The sequence below is a fragment of the Monodelphis domestica genome, chromosome 2, assembly GCF_027887165.1.
Source record: "Monodelphis domestica isolate mMonDom1 chromosome 2, mMonDom1.pri, whole genome shotgun sequence".
Classification (NCBI taxonomy): Eukaryota; Metazoa; Chordata; class Mammalia; order Didelphimorphia; family Didelphidae; genus Monodelphis; species Monodelphis domestica.
Genome location: NC_077228.1, coordinates 230,270,591 through 230,293,297, shown reverse-complemented (window position 1 = coordinate 230,293,297; position 22,707 = coordinate 230,270,591). Strand labels below are relative to the sequence as shown.

The 22,707-nt window shown below is 37.7% G+C and overlaps 1 protein-coding gene across 4 annotated transcripts in view; it reads right to left on the bottom strand.

Moving 5' to 3' along the window:
• Positions 1-21,417, bottom strand: part of DUS1L (dihydrouridine synthase 1 like) — a 33,963-nt gene extending 12,546 nt beyond the window's left edge. Inside the window, exons 1-7 of one of the 4 annotated variants that reach the window (XM_007482820.3) lie at positions 21,194-21,417; positions 18,930-19,176; positions 16,344-16,452; positions 11,991-12,041; positions 8,138-8,250; positions 5,614-5,696; positions 4,999-5,102 (exon numbers count right to left, since the gene is read on the bottom strand). In XM_007482820.3, coding sequence (XP_007482882.1) covers positions 4,999-5,102; positions 5,614-5,696; positions 8,138-8,250; positions 11,991-12,041; positions 16,344-16,452; positions 18,930-19,176; positions 21,194-21,402 — 916 coding nt within the window. In that variant the 5' untranslated portion in view covers positions 21,403-21,417. Of the gene's footprint in view, positions 1-4,998; positions 5,103-5,613; positions 5,697-8,137; positions 8,251-11,990; positions 12,042-16,343; positions 16,453-18,929; positions 19,177-21,154 lie in introns of all 4 variants that reach the window. The other 3 variants (XM_007482819.3, XM_007482821.2, XM_007482822.2) reach the window with 3 other exon arrangements.
• Between the last annotated feature and the right edge of the window lie 1,290 nt (positions 21,418-22,707).

Genomic DNA, 22,707 nt, shown 5'->3' with positions numbered 1-22,707 from the left:
TGAACTTTGTTATGGTTTTTTCTAATTCAGTAAAAAAAGGTTTTTGGAAGTTCAATGGGTTTGGCACTAAATAAATAGATAAGTTTGTGTAGGATGGTCATTTTTATTATGTTAGCTCGTCCTACCCATGAGCAGTTAATGTTTTTCCAATTGCTCAGATCCAGTTTTAGTTGTGTGGAAAGTGTTTTGTAGTTGTGTTCATATAGTTCCTGTGTTTTGTCTCTGCAGATAGATTCCTAAGTATTTTATATTGTCTAAGGTGATTTTGAATAGAATTTCTCTTTCTAATTCCTGTGGCTGAGATGTGTTGGATATAGAAATGCTGATGACTTATGTGGGTTTATTTTGTATCCTGCAACTTTGCTAATTGCATTGTTGTTGTTTATTTCCACTAGCTTTTTAGTTGATTCCCTAGGATTTTTTAAGTAGACCATCATATCATCCACAAAGAGTGATAGCCTGGTCTCTTCATTGCCAATTTTAATACCTTCAATTTCTTTTTCTTCTCTAATTGCTAATGCTAGTGTTTTTAGTACGATGTTAAATAATAGAGGCGATAATGGGCATCCTTGTTTCACTCCTAATCTCATTGAGAATGCATCTAGTTTATCCCCATTGCAGATGATTTTGGCTGATGGTTTTAGATAGATACTGTTTATTATTTTTAGGAAAGACCCTTCTATTCCTATACTTTCTAGTGTTTTCAATAGGAATGAGTGTTGTATTTTGTCAAAGGCTTTTTCTGCATCTATTGAGATAATCATGTGATTTTTGTTAGTTTGCTTGTTGATATGGTCAATTATGTGGATGGTTTTCCTGATATTGAACCATCCTTGCATTCCTGGTATAAATCCCACCTGTTCATAGTGAATGAATAACCCTCCTGATCACTTGCTGGAGTCTTTTTGCTAGTATCCTATTTAAGATTTTTGCATCTATGTTCATTAAGGAGATTGGTCTGTAGTTTTCTTTTTTCTGTTTTTTGACCTGCCTGGCTTTGGAATCAGTACCATATTTGTGTTGTAAAAGTAATTTGGTAGAACTCCCTCTTTGCTTATTATGTCAAATAGTTTGTATTGTATTGGGCTTAGTTGTTCTTTGAATGTTTGATAGAATTCACTTGTGAATCCATCAGGCCCTGAGGATTTTTTCTTAGGGAATTCTTTGATGGCCTTTTTGATTTCTTTTTCTGATATGGGATTATTTAAGAATTTTATTTCTTCTTCTGTTAATCTAGGCAATTTATATTTTTGTAAATATTCATCCATATCACCTAGATTGGCATATTTATTGCCATGTAATTGGGCAAAATAATTTTTAATGATTGCCTTAATTTCCTCTTCATTGGAGGTGAGGTCCCCCTTTTCATCTATGATACTGTTTATTTGGTTTTCTTCTTTCCTTTTTTTAATTAGATTGACCAGTACTTTGTCTATTTTGTTGTTTTTTCAAAATATCAGCTTCTAGTCTTATTTATTATTAGTTCAATAGTTCTATCACTTTTGATTTTATTAATTTCTCCATTAATTTTTAGGATCTCTAATTTGGTCTTCTTATGGGGGTTTTTAATTTGTTTGCTTTCAAGTTTTCTGATTTGCATGTCCAATTCATTGAACTCTGCCCTCCCTAATTTATTGATCTATGAACTCAAGGATATAAATTTTCCCCCGAGTACTACTCTGGCTGCATCCCATGAAGTTTGAAAGGATGTCTTATCATTGTCATTTTCTTCAATGAAACTATTAATTGTTTCTATGATTTGTTCTCTAATTAACCGATTTTGGAGAATCAGTATTTAATTTCCAATTAACTTTTGATTTGGCTCTCCATGTACCCTTACTGATCATTATTTTTATTGCCTTATAATCTGAAAAGGTTACATTTATTATTTCTGCTTTTCTGCATTTGTATGCCATGTTTTTATGACCTATATATATGGTCAATCTTTATGAATGTACCATATGCTGAAAAGAAGGTGTATTCCTTTTTGTCCCTATTTATTTTTCTCCATATATCTATTAACTCTAATTTTTCTAAGATTTCATTCACCTCTTTTACCTTTTTCTTATTCATTTTTTTATTTGATTTATCTAAATTTGATAGTGGTAGGTTCAGGTCTCCCACTAGTATAGTTTTATTATCTATTTCCTCCTTCAATTCTACTAGTTTCTCCATTTGAAATTTGGGTGCTATACCATTTAATGTATACATGTAGATTAGTGATATTTCTTCATTATCTATACTCCCTTTTATCAGGATGTATTTACCTTCCCTATCCCTTTTAATCAGGTCTATTTTTACTTTGGCTTTGTCTGATATCATGATTGCAACTCCTGACTTCTTTCTGTCAGTTGAGGCCCAATAGATCTTACTTACTCCAACCTTTAATTCTGACCTTGTGAGTATCTACCCGCCTCAGGTATGTTTCTTGTAGACAACATATGGTAGGATTCTGGATTCTAATCCACTCTCCTATTTGTCTACGTCTTATGGGTGAGTTCATCCCATTCACATTCAAAGTTATGATTGTCACTTTTGAATTCCTAAGCATTTTGATATCCTTTCCTAGTTCTGTCCTTTTTTCCTTTGCTATATCCGTTTAAACCAGTGGTTTACTTTTAATCAATCCCCCTATTCCCTTCCCTTGATATGCTTCCCTTTCTGGTCCCTCTCTTTTTGTTCCCTTCTTGTTTTTTTTTTAGGGTCTGTTAAGTTCCCCCCCCTTCCCTCCCTTTTTGTACTTCCTTCCCCCCTACACCCCTTAGTTTTCCCTTCTCCCTTACCCTGTAGGATACGATAGAATTCAAGATCCCAATGGATCTAGATGCTTTTCCCTCTCAGAGCTGATTTCACTGAGAGTAAGGTTTAAGTATTACCTATTAGCACTCTCTTCCTCTCCTTCTTTTAAGAGTGTTCTTCCCCTCCCCTTCCCATGTGTATCTTTGTGTGAAAAAGATTATTCTATTTATTTTATTTCTTCAAGTATCTCTTGGTACCATCATTGATTCCCCCCTCCCTTTTTCTTTTTTTGTCTATCATCTTATAGCCCTTAATGCCCCAATCTCTTCCTATGAGTGATTCGTCTAAATTACTATAATAATGAATACAGTTTTTGAGAGTTACAAATAACATTTTCCCCATATATTAATATATATAATTTGATCTAATTGTAGCCCTTAAAGAAGAGAGTTTGAATTTAAAGAAAAAACATTTTTCTCCTTTTCCCTCTCTTTCATATTTACCTTTTCATGTTTCTCAACTTTCCACTTAGTTCTGGTCTTTTCTTTACATGGGGGTGTTGACTTTAATTGATCACTCTATCACAAATATTAATATGGAAATAGGTTTTGAACAATGATACATGTAAAACCCAATGGAACTGCTCATCAGCTCCATGAGGGGGGAGGGAGGAGGGGAGAAAAGAACATGAATCATGTAACCATGGAAAAATATTCTAAATTTATTAAATAAATAACTAAATTTAAAAAATAAAAAAAATCTCCCTGAGTTAATCACATCTCACAAACGGCTCAGGATAATAGATTTTCTGATTCATAAGAGTCCTGGCCTAGAGTTAGTTACAGAAAAGAGTCTAGCTCTGATTATTAGGTCACAAAGGAGCCTAGCCCCCAGAGGGCTGAGGCTTATTAGAGGAGAAAGAGAATTTCAATTTTCTATTTAATGATGTTTATGTAAACATGGAAAGCATGGCATAGTGGATAGAAAGCTGGCCTTGAAGCTAAAACATCTGGCTTCATGTCCTGCCTCTGAAACATCTTGGCTGTGTGACCCTGAGCAGGTAACCTGACATCTAAGGGAGCCAAAGAATCCTGCAAGACTATAGATTACAGGAAAGTGCTGCTCTCTCTTGGTACAGCCTCTTATTCTGGGAGTTTCCTGTGTCAGTGAAATAACAGGTTCAATCATAATCCCTTCTCATATAAGCATGGAAAGACATGAAAAAGAGCCCCATAGGATGGACAGGCATAAAGAGGTTGCTATAATCTGCAACATCAGAGGGAGTAACAATACTGATGAGATCATATATCTGTCAAAGTAAACAAATTTTTTTTTTTTTAAATAAACCCTTACCTTCCGTCTTGGAGTCAATACTGTGTATTGGCTCCAAGGCAGAAGAGTGGTAAGGGCTAGGCAATGGGGGTCAAGTGACTTGCCCAGGGTCACACAGCTGGGAAGTGTGTGAGGCCAGATTTGAACCTAAGACCTCCCGTCTGTAGGACTGGCTCTCAATCCACTGAGCTACCCAGCTGCCCCCAGTAAACAAATTTTAACAGCAGAGATGACACAAAATGATCTGAAGAATAAACAAGCGGCTCTACTGTTATACCTTCAAAACTGTCTCCCAATTTTCTAATATCAACAATGAGGGTAACTTGACTTTGGAGAAATTTCTCAACTTCATATTTAACAACAATTAAGAATGCCCAGAAAATATAGCATAGTCTACAGTCAAGAGGATATAAGTATACAGCCGGAGCAAATGCAATGTCCAAAATCTGTGAGAACAAAATTCACCTTGACACTCAGAAGAAAAGTTTCTAAAGCTGTTAACATAAAGCACCAGCTATGAGCCATAGGTGTTAGGTGGGTCTTTAGGTAGGATTTGCAGAGAATTCTTGCCTTATCTGTACTTACTGAATAAGTGATTTCATGCACAATTTGCCTTTCCCTCTAGATTTTACATTTCTAAAGCACAGGGATCATTTCTCCTGATTTCTTTGGTTAACTTCCTCTATACACTCTATACTTTTTTTCTTCCCTTTGTACAACCCTTTGGACACAGTGAGATAATACTGTTATGAAAAAGAACCAATTTTAACTTTACTTTTCCCTGCTAATACTCCTGGCCTGCTCTCATGCACAAGCACAAAGTGGTATTTATGCTCAATCTCCATAGTGCAGAAAAGCATGCAAAAACAAGCCATCAGCTCAGCACTGGTCCACATATGAGTGGAAGGCACAAGAGAGCTATCTTACCTGCACTCATCACCCCATGAACCCCTGTTTCCTGGATGCACTTTTCCACATCATGGAGGTATTGGATATTCCCATTTGCAAATACAGGGATATTAACCGCCTTCCTAGAGAATTAAGAGGAGATGCTCAGGGTCTAGAAAAGAAATGACAATCCCTTTCCCACCACCACCCCATACATGCTGTAAGACCAGTTGAACCAGGTTCCCGATGCCAGTCAGTCTTACTCTTCCTGCTAAGAGTGTGGCTGTTACCAACTCCAGAATTTAATCTCTAAAAATACTTCTCTTTTTAGAGAAATAGAGTGCGGCTAAGGAATGATGCTGTAGCTCTACTTGTCCCATTCTATTGGTTATTGCTACCTTTGCCTGATCAGCTCTCATTCTTTCTGGAAGATGATGAAGGTTGATATTTTCTTTGTGACAGATGGATTATTTAAGGGAGATCTAGGATATACAGGGAAGTCGGAGAGTCTGAGTTCTGCTTCTGGTCTATATCAAGCCCACAACAACCCCTATCTCCCATCCCCTACATTAGGACTATAAAAATGTTGAGGGACACATTTTTTTTCAGAACTGAAACTGTCTCCCTCCTCACAGTTAACCAAATACTTATTACCGCACAGCCTTTATGTGCTCCCAAGATGCAATTCCAGATAGCGGGCCCTTCTGTTCCTTGGTACGTCCATGAACAGTTAATAACTAGGACAAAAAACATCAGGCTTTGACTTTGTGAAAACAGTTGTTTGAATTTGCTGGTCAGTGGTGTGCCCCCTATCATGTCAAATCTTCAGAGAAATCCTTCCCTAAAGGTTTGACTATGAAACCCTTAGGTAGAAACATCAAAATTGTCCCTACTGGATGAATATGGGCTTTTGTAATTAAAATCCCAAACTGACTTAAATGAACAAGTGTTTGTAATATGAGCAGAGAAGACATCTTTTCCCTGAATAAGTGAATGATATAACAAAGTGAAACACTGAGTTAAATTCAGGGTGAGTTCCTTACACTAGAATCCTACTATTTGCTACACAGCACAATATGGTATAACACAAATCTATAATTGATGAGAAGATTTGGATATGGAAAATTCAAAAGCACTTTGGGAAAGGGAATAAGCATGTATATGATCCTATTATATGCCAGGTACTGTACTAATCACTTTACAAATATTATCTTATTTGATCCTCATAACAACCCTAAGAGGTAGACACCATTATCATTCTCATCTTACAGTTAGAGAAACTAAGGCAGGTCGATATGAAATTATTTGCTCAGTCTCTGAGGCTGGATTTGAACTCAGGTCTTCATGGCTCTAGGCCCAGAGCACTATCCCTTCTTCTACCAGCTTCCTCCTGTGTGCTTCTGAATTCCTTGCTTTATTTAACATGTGCTTTATAGAAAGCAAGCATCCAAATATTTGTTAAATTAATGAAGTGGGCATTCCAACTGCAGAAGAACAAAAATGTGAAGCTAAAACCCCAGTAAAAATGTGGGAGGGGAGGAGCAGCAAGGTAGCACAGTGGACAGAGTGCCAGGCCTGGTGTTGGGAGTTCCTGGATTTAAATCTGGCCTGATATTTCCTAACTGTGTAACCCTGGGCAAGTCACCAGACCCAAACTGCTTAGTATGGATTCTAAGACAGAAGGTAAGAGTTTTTTTTAAATATGGGAGAGTTAAGGAGACAGGATAAAAAGACAAAGATGCAGAAAAGGAAAAAAAGTACGTCTTTGACAGATGTTGAGAGTACCTAGAAGAGCCTGGGAAAAGTATAGATGGCGACTGACATTTGGTAAATGTTACTGATGCCAACACAGAAAAGGAGAGTCCACAAGGACTCCAATTCTGGCAAGTTAGTGATTTCAAGAGAAATTCGTTTAAAAAAAAAATTCCATAAATGCTAGAATAAAGGACCAAGAAATTATTTTAATTTCTGCTAAAGAGGAAACAGGATCCCACCACCCCCAGAATTCCTTTGATCTATTTCTGCTTCTCTGATTTTCTATAAGACACAAAGCAAATTGCTTCATTTCTCCACCTCAGGCTCCCTGGGAGAATATGTAGTATAGTAAGATCAAAGCACCTCAGAGGTGGAAAGGACATTACAGATCACCTTGGTCAATCTTTTGCAGAAGAGAAAAGAGTCTGAAAGAGGTCAAATGACTTACTTGCCCATGGCTTGTCAGTGGTCCGGCTAATCTTAGATCTGTGATTCCCTGCTCAGTAATCTTCACTGCACCAAAAATACTTGGTTCCTACTGATTTATTTGTGAAATTCTATTCTAAATTTCTGACAATGAGGGTTTGGCTCCTCTCTAAAGTATTAAAAAGATACAACTGTCTGAAAAATTATCTTTTTTTATTCGGGAGAAAAAAAAATCTAAAGCCTGGGTCTGGAAGAAGCAAGCTGAAGAGCAAATTGGAGAGTTCAAAGTATCCTCTCCATAGTTAATATAGCAGTCCATGTTTTAGGTTATATGCTGCCTCCTCTAAATTTTGGTCAGAGGAACACTGGACCTCTTTGGATTTGGGTCAATTTTGGACAGGAATTGGAAACCTTACATAGAAAGACTGCCCCAAATGATCACCTGCTATATTCTCCTATATATGTATGTGCTCCTATAATGAAATCCCCAAAGTCTAGGAGGGAAGAGATAATATTGAAAGTATAAAGAGAGGGACAGCTAGGTGGTTCAGTGGATTGAAAGCCAGGCCTAGAGATGGGAGGTTCAAATCTGGCCTCAGACACTGGCTAGTTATGTGACTCTGCGTAAGTCATTTAACCCCCATTGCCTAGTCCTTATCACTCTTCTGCCTTAGAACCAAAATACAGTATTGGAAGGTAAGGGTTTAAAAAAAATAATATAAAGAGAGATCAGAAGTTAAGATGCCTTTCCAAGATGGCAGCTGTGAATGCAATCAGGGAAAGCAAAGAAGAGAAAGAGCAGATCCATGAAAGAGGGAGGAAAAATGTAGATGGGGTTTCTCCAAGGGACAGACTGTCTACTTTTCATTTCTTTGTGGTGTTTTGTCTTGGAATGCTCTGAAACTTCTATGAATGAGGTCAATTCATTCAAAGTTTAGAAAACAATGTAGAACCATTGACCCTAAGCAATTCCAGAAAAAATTCTCTCCTCCCTTACTTGGCATCCGGCTTTCTCTAGCAACTGAGCGTATTTCACAGTCTTGTCAATTTCTGGGAAGACACGGATTTTGCAGGTGACTGGAACAGAGAGTTTCTCATGTGCCAATAGAACTAGGAAAAACCAGAGAAAGATGCTAGAAATGTGCATACATCTTGACATATAAAGCAGAAGAATGAAAAATTCAAAAGTACAAATATGGGTAACTTCATTCATGACCATTTTTTCCTTCCTCCCCCCACCCTTCTATACCAGTCCTCCCCAGTGCGATACTTTGGCTATTATCCCATATCCTTTCATTTCATATCATATCCTTTCATTTCATGGTAGTCAACTAGGATACCTGATGATGATTCTCTTCTAGTGCTTTTACTCTTACATCAATAATTTTACTTAGACTCATAGATTGTTAGACCTTGGAAGAGAGCCAAGGATTATCTCACCGAACCCCTCTCTTTTTACAGATGGGAAAACTGAGACATAGAAAGCACCAGTCACATAGACAGTAAGTGTCAGAGTCAGGATGGAATGCAAGTAGTAATTTCCCAGTTCAGTGCATTTTATCTTCATGAGCTAGTCAGAAATACAGGGCAGGTATTTTTAAAATTATTATTTTTTCCTCCATTTTACAAAGAGAAAAACTAGGAGACAGAGAATTTAAGGTCACATAGTGTCAATAGTGAAGTCAGGAGTAGAGACCAGATTTCTTGATTCTCAGGAAGTATTCCTAAGGTCATACTGTAAATTAAGTGTCCTTCCCAACATGAAGTCATTTTTTTCTTGCAAAAAATAGAGCTAGAACTCTATGTACACTGACACCTGGGGGATTCTGATTGGATATTTCTTTTGCTTCCAGTGCCTCCCATAAACTTAAAAGCTAGATAGTTCTGAAAAATGCTCACTACCTGCTTTAGTAGACTTATTTACTCATTCCCATTAATTCAGAGCATCCAACAATTTATCATTTATTTTAAGTTTCCATCTTATAGAAGGAAAAATTAAGTCGCTATAATGGTAAGTGGCTTGAGTTGTAAAAAATAGACTCGAATACAGGACTACAATCCCCATGAGCCTTTGCTCCACTTCCCCAGAATGCCTTGTAATCTCACCTGGGCCAAGATCAAGAAGGTATTTAAGCTGATTCAAAGGCTTCTGAGGGGCTCTTGGCTCTTTTTGGACTTCCGTTTTGGAGCAGGCTCCTCTCTTGCGTGATGTGAGGTTATTTTGTCTAGGCCTCTGGCCTAGGCACATGTTTCTTACTTGTATATTCTTTAATCTTTAGCCTTTAATAAACCTCTAAAAAATATAATACTCCTTGCAGAGAGAAACTAATTTCTACCTGCCTCAGTCTCCCTGTCTCCCCTAAATTTTAATCTTTACAGATGGCGACCACTAGATAGGATGAGAACTTCTCAAAAAATTTTTAGCCTAGAGAATTTTTTTTTTAAAGCCAAGGTTCTCCGGGATGCTCTTTAGAAAACCATCTTGATCAGCTCCTGCCTGCGGCCCTCTCCGGCTCCTGCTTCTGCTCCTGGCCTCTCACCTGGTGCCCGAGCTGTGCTCCAGCTCCCAGCCCGACCCACCCCGGCGGTCTGTCTCTCACCCATCTGGCCTCCGACCCAGCTGACTCACCACCCAGATCCTTGGAGCAGATCGCTCAGGACTCATTGCGACCAGCTGGTAACAGTATTGGCCACGTGGGTGGAGGGGAGAGACAAGAGGGAAAGGAGAACTGGCAATTTTCCCTTAGGCTAAGCCTCCATGTGGCTGGGGGTATTGGCCACTGCGGGATCAGAGAGGGGAAAGAGAGAAAAGACTAGAGATCAGAAACAGACTTTTCAAACAGAAACCTAAAAAGCAATGGGCTGTTTAAAAGGATTTTTGACTCATCTGGCAATTTCATTGATTTTACCTGCCTGTCTGGGAGCAGACTCAGCCCAAAGATTCAACTTTAACTTTGGGGAGGAAAATGGGTGGCCTAGCGAACTGGAAGCCAGGCCCAGAGACGGGAGGTCTCTAGTTAAAATCTGGCCTCTGATGCTTCCCAGCTATGGGGCCCTGGACAGATCCCTTGAACCCCATAGCCTAGCCTTTACTACTCTACCTTCGGACAATAGACATTTAAATGGATAATTAAAAACAAACAAACAAAAAAAAAACCCTAAGGAACTTTGAAGAGACTAAAGGCTACATTCTAAGGCATTTCAGACTCCAATGGTTTATAAACATCTCTGTATTCTATTGCATTTTTTGTTTAAGATATAACTTTGTGATTTTAAGTTCATATATTACTGGATTGAATATTATTCTGTGAACTGAAGGTTGATTGAATTTATTTTGAATGTACTGAGTTTTAAAATTCTGTTGTTTTTCCCCTATAACTGTGTTGAACAAATATTATTGTGAATAAGCCCATATATGAAAAAAACAGCCTTTTTCTATTTTGCTGAGGATAGATGGACTTCAGAACTGGTTATAATTGTATTAACAACCTTGGAAATTTTAATGTGCTAAATACCTCAAATGATTTGATTTTAAGGGTTTTTTAAATATGATTTTTGGAATTTTTTTAAACAATCTGGTTATTTTGCCTGCCCCTACCATGAGGTAAGGCCCATTCTAGTAGCTGAAGTGAAATGTATTTTATAAACCCCAACCTTCCCACATGTGAATGGAAGTTGGGCAGTTAATTTCAGGGCATCAGCTCACTACTTTACTTGCACCAGAATGATATCTAGATTTCTTGATTATGTTCTTAACCCTAGATGAGTTTTACTTTGTTTAAAAAAAAAATATGTTTATTACCAAGGTTCAAAGATTGCTGTTTGTAAAAATTGTGACAAATGTCCATCAATTCATAGGTTTTAAAAATGTCATACAGCAACTTATGTGAAATATGAAAGTGTGTTTGTTTGCTATTGTAATTAATTGGGCTATTGAAAATTTTGGGGATTGTGATATCTACATATTTGTACTACTCTTTTTTTAAAGATGAAAAAATTGTTAACCTTGTTCAAAAAAAAAACAAAACAGGGGAATGTAAAAAAAAATCATTATTTAAATTGCAAAGTTTAAATTCCTTTTGAGAAGAATTTTAGGTAAAGAAGATGCTACCTCTCTGAATCCAGAACTGAACTGTTGGAGAAGCCACCATGAAGAAGCCTCCAGACCACGAACTGCACAAAATGAACTTTGGGTGTAGTTAATGAACATTTATTTGCATGCATACTTTCATGCCAAAGGGGACTGCCCCCTAACTGGCTTTCTGTCAATGCGTCCAGTAATTATTGGTTTTATTCTTTTCTTTTTCTTATCTTCAAATTATTGTAATCTTTAAATTGATTATGTTTTCATGATCCTTTGGAAAAAAATTAATTTTTTTGCAAACGATCAAAGGGGGGGAATGTAAAAAATAGACTCGAATACAGGACTACAATCCCCATGAGCCTTTGCTCCACTTCCCCAGAATGCCTTGTAATCTCACCTGGGCCAAGATCAAGAAGGTATTTAAGCTGATTCAAAGGCTTCTGAGGGGCTCTTGGCTCTTTTTGGACTTCCGTTTTGGAGCAGGCTCCTCTCTTGCGTGATGTGAGGTTATTTTGTCTAGGCCTCTGGCCTAGGCACATGTTTCTTACTTGTATATTCTTTAATCTTTAGCCTTTAATAAACCTCTAAAAAATATAATACTCCTTGCAGAGAGAAACTAATTTCTACCTGCCTCAGTCTCCCTGTCTCCCCTAAATTTTAATCTTTACAGAGTACATGGCAGAAGCAGGTTATCATAAAGAGATCTTGGGGTTTATTCATCCATATTAATATTAATTGCTTTTACATTTAGCAGCGATCAACTTACTCATTCTTTGGAGCAGATCCCACTCTTCTTGTAAGAAGGCTCCATAATGACCTATGGAAGATAAAAAAATGATCAGCCAACCACACTTTTACTCTCCTTCCTCCTGCTTTTCTCAACCTAAATTATAGCTATCCCCTTATCCATCAACCATATTTAGTTGTCCTATGTTCACCTTCAGACTTAAGCCTTCACTGCTAGTCTTTGCTCCTCCCCAACTGCACAAACATATAAGCCCAATTAATGACAAAACACTTGAAGGTGATGTTAGTGCCTTGGCTTTTAAAGTCTTGTTGATTAGGTAGTCTCTACTGCTAACTCTAGAGATGAAGGGAGAAAAAGTGGATCTGTTTAAGAGTGGTGACATTTAGGGACAGTAAGCCCAGTTAGTAATTACAATGACACTGGCAATTAGACTTCCAAAAGGAGTCTAAAACTCCTTTAGTAACCTGTTAGTAATAAGATTTATAAATTGTATATAGAAGATGGTGTACCAATCTTATAAAATAAAAGTAAAGATCTATACCCAGAACCAAAGTAAAGGCCACCTATCTTTTTTGCATATAAATCTCAGAAAACAAAAGATTCAAGCTCTTTAAGAGATAGATGTCATATTAATATTATCTATAATATGTCCCTGGAAGTAAATAGAGTTGAAGCTCTATATACAGGAAAGCTAGTAAAAAATAATGTTAAAATCTACTTTTTCTTCAAGGTCATGAAGATTTTTAAGTTCTTTTAAATTTAGTTCATAAAAAAATACTATAAAAAAAGGAATCATGTGTTGTAATTTTGGTGGGACAGCAAAGGAAATATAATGTATGGCCAGGATAAAAATCCAGCTTCAAGAGCACAGGGAGCAGAGATCTGCCTTCAAAGCTTAACTCATTTGGCAGCATACTCAAGTTAAAAAAATTTTAACTTGTTCTGAAGACTCCATTTCATTTTTACCCCTGTTATAAAAAATACAAATACATTTATTAAGAATCTGATTGTACACAACATTGTAATAATGGCTATACAAAGAGAGCTATTGATTTTTTGTTCTTCTATTTATATATTTTGAAAAGTGAGAACAGCTAAAGATATCTTAAAAAATAATAGTCCTTCCCCCAACCAATAGCTGGAAATCAGTGAATTTTATTTAGCAATTTAGATAAAGTACTAAAAACACATTTATATACTGCTGGCAGAATGTTTTTGAAGAATAGTATGATAAAAGAGTCATAAAAAATTATCAAATCCTCTGACCCCAGAACCCCATTACTAGGAATATACCCTAAGAACATTTATCAAAAAGAAGAAAATAGCTGTTAAAAATATTCAGTGTAGCAGCATTTGCAATTATGAAAAATTGGATTGTTCAACTGCTGAATGAATAAATAAATTGTAATAGAGGCAAAAAACAAAACTATAATATAATAAGAATGGTAAATATGAAAGAAAAAAATATAGGGATAGGGATTGGATCTATGATTTTGTTGATATAGGGAGCTCCAAGGCAAGGAAATTTCCTTTACTAATACAGATTAGCACCTTCTCTACAATTTATAGGCTTAGAGAACTGCCTAATACAATGAAGTGACTTGTTTAGGATCACCCAGCCAATATATGCTGGAGAAGGAAACTTGAACCTCCCTGGATTAGCTCAATGTGATGCACTGCCTCTCTATTAAGACATATGGACATACATATGAAATATTGCAAAGTGAAAAAAAATCTAAACCTGAAAATTAGGAGGTATATTGTATAAAAACAGTATAAAGAGCAAAAAAAAAATTGTGAAAAATTTCTCTCTCTCTGTCTCTTCCCTTGTCTTAATATCAATTCTAATAGAGAAGAGTGGGAAAGATTAGGTAATTGGGGCTAAGTGACTTGCCCAGCGTCAGACCACTAGTAATTGTCTGAGGCCACATTTGAACCCAGGCCTGGCACTTTATCCACTGTGCTACCTAGCCACTCCCCATGAAAAACATTTTCACTAAAGTGGGTAATTAGCCAAAGAAAAATTATAGAAAAGGACACTAAAGGTGGAAGTAACTGAAAAGCTATCATAGATATTTATATTAAGATCTTTTTTTAAAAAAGCTGTATATTTAAGTTTAATCAGTTTTGTTATTAAAATTAAAACTGCTGGTGACCCAATGATAAGGTGGTTGTAAATAGCCTGGAGCACATTACCAGTGATGACCTTCACACAAGGAAACAATTAAGAGCATGCATAACTTAAAAAGAGCATAGTCAAGTTATGTGAAGAAAGCCCAAACAAAGAAGCAGAGTCCACAAAATATCAAAAGTCCCAAAGATGTTAAAGAAAGATATAGTTACACAAAAGGAGGAGATAAGAGTGGATTATAATGGGCACCAGTGAAGAGCAAACTCCACACTAATGATAACAGAGATAACAAATAAAGTTCATAAAAAATTACTTCAAGATTTATATGAACTGATGTAACCCAAATCAGGAAAATAATACACAATGTAATGTAATAAAGAAAAACAAAACTCAAAGACATATAATCATACAGTAATGGCCAAACTTGGCCTCAGAAAACAGATGAGAAAAAGAACCTCTCCCCATCCTTCCCGTTCTAAGACTGGTGACACTAATATGGAGTACTATATATATACAGCAAAAAATGTGACTATTTTGCTGAACTTTTTTTGCTTTTTCTCTTTGTAATTATTATTATTAAAAAGGAAGATTTGCTGTGTAGGAGGTGAGGAAGCATATATTTGGAAGTGAGTGTAATTTAAAAACAAAAAAGATCAATAAAAAAATCTTCAGCTCAAAAAATTTTTTTTCAATTCCTCAAGGTTTTGTGATTTCACTGATATGAGAACTGATATAGACTGCTGTTCCTCTATGACTTAGTGGACTGGGTCTTGAGGGCTGGTGTTGGGTGGCATTTATTTATTTTAAATATTAAAACACCAGAAGAATCTGTGATTTCATCAGTGTAGGAACTGCTGCTATTTCTGAAAACTTTATCACCCTGCAATCAAGCTGGTGGTGAATTTCTCTGAACCAGAGTTAACCAGACCACAAATAAAAAACCAAGCCCAATATTTGCAACCTTCCCAGCTTCATCAGATCTGCTAGAGCTTGGGCTCTTCCCACAGTCCTTTGTTATCTTTTTAAATCCTTACCTTCTGTTTTAATTTCTAAGACAGAAGGGCAGAGAATAAGCAATCAGAGTTAAGTGACTTGCCCAGGATCCCATTGCTAGGAAGTGTCTAAGGCCAGATTTGAATCTAGGACCTCCCAACACCAAGCCTGGCACTCTTCCACTGTGCTACCTAGCTTTCTCTCTGCTTGTAGAATCTTAAAAAACCCAGAGTCTCCTCTACATCAAAATACCGGAACAATATGGGGTAAGGGTCATATTTTGGGCAGAAGTAAGGTAAGACTTGTTTATATGGGTATATGATTTGGGATTTTGGTTTTAAAAGATTACTCTATTACAAAAATGAATAATATGGAAATAGGTGTGAAATGATAAAAAAATTAAAACAAAATAAAAGAAGTGAGGTGAAACAGCACTAATATCTGTTCTGAACTCTACAACAGATAACTGCCATGGTATCCCTATGACTTGGAATACCTCTGGGAGCAGTCAAGTTGACCACAGAGTGTTTCTTGTTCCACCACTCAGCACAATCCTGGTGCATAGTAGGTCCTGAATAAATTTGTATTAACCTGACTCTGATACCACACATGGGGTCAGTCATACTAATATATGTGTGGCCATACTGTGAATATGTAGGGGAGTCAAAGGAGGAGCATTCTATAATTTAAAGTCAATTTTGAAAGTTTCAGATCTGGAAGCTTCTTTACTAAAGAGCCCTACCACAATTAAAAGCTAGATAATGAAACATAAATTACCTACTAATCTTCTCTCTAATGTTGAGATTAAAAAGTACATAGGACTCTCTCAAAGAAGCTAAGAGCAAGTACATAAAGATAAAAACAAAAAATTACTAGTAACAATCATAATGATGAACTTGGAGTAAAACACTAACTTATTGAAAGGAATTCTGGGAAGCAAAATGATGTTGTAGAAAAGACGATAATCTCTATTTTAAAGATAGAATGTGCTTTCCTCTTCCAGATGAAAAAGCCAAAAGCCGAAAAAAAGAAAAGTGATTTGTTTGAGTTCATATGAGGAATCAGAAAAAGGAGGAGAAAGGAATTCCAGCTGTTCTTCTCTATGGATCTAGGTCATAATGTGTTGTTGCTTAGATAATAAAGGAGTTCAAAAGAAATAGGAATTTGTCACCTGGACAGCCAGGGAGGTTGGGGGGCTTTAGGCTTTTGTCACCATCTTTTTCATAATAGCTCCTAATTGCTCTTACCTCTCTTGGCGATCATTTGAGGACAGCCCAAATTCAGATCAATGGCATCACAATAATCTTGGGCCAGAAGAGCAGCTTTGACAAACACCTCAGGATCATTGGCACAGAACTGGAAAAGATATGTTGTCAGTCTATCACATTCATAAAAGCCAAGGCCAAGAGGAGGTACATTAGAGAGCATGTATTTTCACAAGCTATTGTTGCTTCAAAGCAATGAATTTGGCCTTCAGTTGTCTTTTACAGCAATATTTCTCAGAGTACAATCCTGTAGCCTGCTAGTAGATTGTAACGGTCTGCTAAGTGCTTTCTTATAGCAGAAATATAGCATCTACCCTTTTGCTTCCTGAGTGAATTTCACATAATTAATAAAAATCCAGCTACTATCTAATTGATGGCTCACCAAAAAACAAAAAAAAACAAACAAAACCCAGAATTTTTCCTATTTGATCTGTTGAGGATGTGTGCATGTGGAGGAAAGATGGGAAGAACAGTGCTATGTATGTCTATTTTTAAATTTTATTTATTTATTTATTCCCAATGACATTATAACAAATTTCCACACAAATTTTTCTAAGTTATATGACCGAACTTATCTCCCTCCCTTCCTTCCCTTTCCCCTTCTGGTGCTGGCAGGCAATTTGATCTGAGTTTTACATGTAAAACATATTTCCATATTGTTCATTTTTGTAAGTGAATAATCTTTTTTTTTTTAAACTAAACTATAACCCTTACATTCCATTTTGGAATCAATACTGTGTGGTAAGGGCTAGGCAATGAGGGTTAAGTGACTTGCCCAGGGTCACACAGCTGGGAAGTGTCTGAGGCCAGATTTGAACTTAGGACTTCCCATCTCTAGGCCTGGCTCTCAATCCACTGAGCTACCTAGCTGCACCTGTAAGTGAATAATCTTATAAAACCCAAATATAAAAACATAAATCCAAATAAACAACTGAAAAATCATATGCTTTCATCTGCATTCTGACTCTAACAGTTCTTTCTCTGAAGGTAGATAGCATTCTTTGTTAATAAATCCCTCAGCATTGTCCTGGATCATTGTATTACCAATAATAGCTAAGTTTTTCAGTTTGTCATTCCACAATATTGCTATTAACTGTGTACAATGTTTTCCTGGTTCTGTTTATTTCATTCTGCATCAGTTCATGTAGATCTTTCCAGATCTTTCTGAAATCATCCTGTTTATCATTCATTATAGCACAATAGCATTCCATCACCATCAAATACCACAATTTGTTCAGCTATTCCCCAACTGATGGACATCCTTTAGTTTCTAATTCTTTGCCACCATAAAAAGAGCAGCTATAAATATTTTTGTACAAGTAGGTCTTTCACTCCCCTTTTTTAAAATCTCCCTGGGGTACAGACCTAGTAATGGTATTAGTGGATCAAAGGGTATGTGTTGTTTTATATCCCTTTGAGCACAATTCCAAATTGCCTCCAGAATGCTTGATTCAGTTCACAGCTCTATCAGCAATGTATTAATGGCCTTTTGCCACATCCCCTCCAGCATTTACTATTTGCCTTTATTGTCTTATTAGTCAATCTGATAGGTATGATATGGTACCTCAGAGCTGTTTTAATTTACACTTCTCTAATCAAGAGGGATTTAGAACATTTTTTCATATGATTATTGATAGCTTTGATTTCATCTGAAAACTGCCTATTCATATCCTTTGACTATTTGTCAACTGGGAAATGACTTGTATACTTATAAATTTGATTTAATTCTTTATGTATGAGAAATGAGACCTTTATCAGAGAAATTTGTTATACATTTTTTCTCAGTTTGTTGTTTCCTTTCTAATCTTCATTTCATTGTTTTTGTTTATACAAAACCTTTTTAATTTAATATGATCAAAATTATTCATTTTATATCTTGTAATGTTTTCTATCTCTGGTTTGGTCATAAATTCTTCCCTTTTCCATAGATGACAGGTAAACAATTCTATGTTCCCTTAATTTATTTATAATGTCACTCCTTAAAAATTAAAAAAAAAAACAAGCAAAACAGTAATAGTAACCTTTATGTCTAAATCATATATCCGTCTTGACTTAACTTGGTATAGGATGTAAGATGTTGATCTGTACCCAATTTTTGCAATGCTGTCTTCCAATAATCCCAGCAGTTTTTGTCAAATAGTAAGTTCTTATCTCAAAAGCTGGGATCTTTGGGTTTATCACACACTAGATTGCTGAGGTTATGTATGTCTAAGTGGGGTGAGATAAAAGTAGCCTGTTGACTCTTTCACGTGACTAAAGAGACCTATCTACAGAATAATTTTCTACATTCTTTAGATTTCTTTGGACTAAGTCAGCAACACAGTATAACCAATGATTCTCTTGTAGTTTTTCCATTATCTGGTTCTCCTTAATGAAATTTAGAAATAGTTTCTGGAAATGCTATTGGTTTCAGGCCCTAATGATTCCTGGAAGTCTCACCACGAGCATTCTCTACTTGAACATCAAATACGTGTTATTATTAGGAAACAAACATTCACTCCTTCCCTACTCTAGATTTTAACCCCACCCCCCAAATCATGCTTGTTTCCAGCATCTAGGCATTATTACCTGTACAATAAGGGGGCGATCCTCAGGACATACATCACAATACAGATTTTCCTTTCGATAATTGGCATCTCGAACAAAAACCTGAGCATGTAACATAGGTGTATAGCACAACTGAGCTCCATGGCGACGGCTCAGTAGTCTCCAAGCCAGTTCACTTTGATCTACCATGGGGGCAACTACATAATGTGCCCCTTGCAAAGTATGTCTCCAGAACTCAAATCCTTGTAGCTTTGGCATCTTTTCCAGTCTGAAAGTGAGAGTGTAAAAAATTAAAGCCCCTCAGCTTCTAAAGAAAGTCCAGAAATTCTATTAAAAATTCAGGCCAAAGAAAAGAAATTCAAAGTCCCTAGTAATCAACAATTATAAAATTACCTCCTTAATCAAATTTATAAACTAGCCTATCATTCCTCTATGATGGTCTCCTAAGAACTTTCTCTATGAATTAATCAAACCCTTTCTTCCTTTTCCTTGTCCCCTGAAAAGAATCAGGGAGATTTCTTCAAAAAAATCTGAAGTAATGTTTAGCTTTACCAATGATGATGATGATAGGGATGTTGAAGGGGGCAAATGTCAACATGCTTTGAGTTTTTTGGAAAAAATAGTGCAAAGTGTTACTCTTAATTGTTATTAATTTATAAGAATTTGAATTATATTCTACTATATTCCCTCTCACATCTTCTTTATAAAAATGCCTCCTGGTGCCATACTGAAAGCAACAAAGAACAAAAAGTCTCTTTCATATATTGTGTCTAGTCAGGCAAACTATATTAGGCCAGGTTCTTCTCTAAAGCTATTTAGTTAGTGATAGGGCCAAGATATTAGCAAAGTATGAAATATCAAAAGAACAGACTGTGAGGAATCATTTCAAGTAAATATTTGTTCTTTCCTAAGAACAGCTTATTCTAGTTTTTGTAATATTAGGTTATCTGTTTAATAATCAAGTAAATGCCTGTATGAATATTTTATAAATAAAACAACATTTTAAAATTTTGTAACATTACTAATGTTTGTAAGGGGGCCTGATAGTCACTTTTTCATTTTTACTGTGACAGCAAGAACAGGTAAATATAATAGAAAATCATGGCTAATCTACCCATACAGCTCACTGAACTGACTCAAGGTACATGTGGAGGGTAGCAATGAGGCTCCACTTTTGTGCCTATGTGTGTGATCTGGAGGTGGCTGAAGTCTCCCCCTAGGCAGTAATAAAAATAGCTAACACCTAGATAGTGCTTACTATGTGCCAGGCACTATGCTAAGCATTTTACAAAAATTATTTCATTTAATCCTCAATAGTGAATAATCCCCAGTCATTAAAATAAAAACCTAAATACAAGAAATCATAAAAGAACACATCCTTTGAATACTAGTTTCTGCAAAAATAAAAAAAAAATCTGCCATATCAAATACCATCCAGTTGACACCCTAGTGAATCATCTTTCTTGGATAAATATTTTGGAATATGACTGGATGGTGCCAAAAGGTGAACATATTCTCTCCTAGTCCTGGCTAACTAGTCTTTTTCTTGGCGTAATACCTAGAGATCTTTCTTTAATTGAACCTACCTGCCCACCCTGCTAAAGTTTAAACTCCTCCAAGGGTTGTTTTAGACCTGACTCCCAAATGTTTTTATTTCCCCAGGAATCTACTGGGCCAGGGAAAGAGAGAGGCCTCTTCGGTATTTCAAGAGGTCGTTTTTATTCTCAGCAGTCCTAAACAAACACCCTTCCCTGTCTTTCCCTGAAGCGTGTCCTTCAGGAGTGGGGGAAAACTCCCAGGACTCCAGGAAGCCTCTTGGTGAGGACCTGAAAAGACTTAGTTGCCTTCTGTCAAGAGCCTGGGCAAAGGGGAGGGGGCGCCCCAGAGCACACCAGCCCCTTACTGCCCTAGGTGAGGCTGAGCTGGTTGCAAGTAAACTGACCCTAGCTTCCTCAAAGCATGATGAGCCCAGCGGCCTCTAGGGACTAAGGGTCCTCTGGCTCCTGGCTGGTTGCCCGAGCAGGGAGCCCTCCCGCCAGCACGCGCTACCTCTTTTCTCTCCCTGACCGCCCCAAGGTTCGGACCTCCAGGGTGTTCGCGTTCACGGCCTCCCCCACCCTTTTCGTGAGGCCTTGCGGCTAGCACGCACTACCCCGCCCGCTGCCCTCCAGCGAAGACGCACGCCTCAGCCTCAGCCCCTCGCGCGCGACCCACCGGCGAGCACGCACGCGCTCTCCCCCACCCACCAGCCCCTCGCGCGCGCTGCCGTGGCCGTAGCTACCCGCCTCTTCCCCAGTGGCTCCGGGTGCTCTGTCAGGGACCGCGGCCACCGCCTCCGGGACCTACGGCTCCTGCCGCCGTTTCCGGTTGGGCGTCGAACTCCAGCGCCGTTGTTAACCGGCTGGCCCTCGGCGCCGCCGTCGCCGCCGCCGCCCCTGCACTGGAGTAGGGGCCATACCTCTGCAAGGAGGCAGCCGGACGGTGTCTCCGCCATCCGGCTCCGGGCGGCTTGGTGGTGCATTGAGCAAAAGGGTCCCCCCGGAAACCGCTCTGATCACACGTAGGGGCCGGGCCGGGTGGCCTGAAGCTCCGAGCCCCTGCAACATGAGGAGGCTTCTCATTCCTGCAGTCATTCATTTATTGATAAGTTCATGAAACATTTAGCGAGCTCTTCTTGTGTGATGGAGTGGCACTGGGGCGGGAGGACCCAAAACACACTGACAACTAGTAACAAACCGATCAGGGCTGTAAGAGAAAGCGAAACAAGAGTACCCAAAAAGGAGAGGTGGGCAGAGTGGAAAGGGCGCTGAACTGGACAGAGAGATTAGAAAAACAGAGTTGGCCCTACCGCTTACTAGTTGTGTGAATTTAAGCGTGACTTGTTTTCTCTGGTCATCAGTTTTCTGTAAAATGAAGCCTTTGGATTAAATAGCCTAGTTCATTCTAGACCTAATGATGCCTAGAGCAAACAAGGGGGCATGGTGGCTTTTTAGCTGTGTAATCCTGGGCAAATCACTTGAATGCTACCTGCTTCAATTTCCCCATTTGTAAAATGGAGATAAGGACACCTACATCCTAACATGAGAATGAAGTAAAATAATATTTGAAAAGTGTTTTGCAGACCATACCAATATAAATGCTAAATATGATGATTATTAATGTTAACTGGAAAAAACACAGAACTACTAAATAGTCAAAATCAAGGGCAAAAAGGGTTCTGAGGATTGAACCCTGGTTCCTCTGGTCACTGACCCCTGGGAAAATACCAAACATAGGAGAATGACAATTCTGAAGAACCATCAAAGTTGGGGAGCTTAAATACTTTTCTAGATGGCCTGGGGGCTTAGGGTGAGAGTGACAGTTGATTGACTTTACAATGATAAGAAAGGAAAATGAGGAGTTCCAGACAGGAATAATTGTGAGGGACTGATGCACTACAATGGACACAAAAAGGGAAAGACTCAGCCCAGGGCTGGGCCACCTTAGTAATGGACTTTGGTCTAGGGGGAGAAACCATTGGGACAAAAGGGATACTTAACATCAGATGGTCTTCCCTCGGGGGAAACTCTCCTGTGACAAGGTCAAAACCTAAGGTTTCTACTTCTCTACTAAAACTGGGAACTTGTAACAGTTAATTTAGTCTCTTGTAATAAAAGTATTATAATTTTATGAGGTTTATTAATGATTATTAGAAATCAAGGATAAAGAAATACAAAATAAGAAAATCACTGTGCCTAGGACTGATTAGCCCATTCACCTTCACTTACTACATCTTACATGCCCAGTAGAGAGAAGCCTG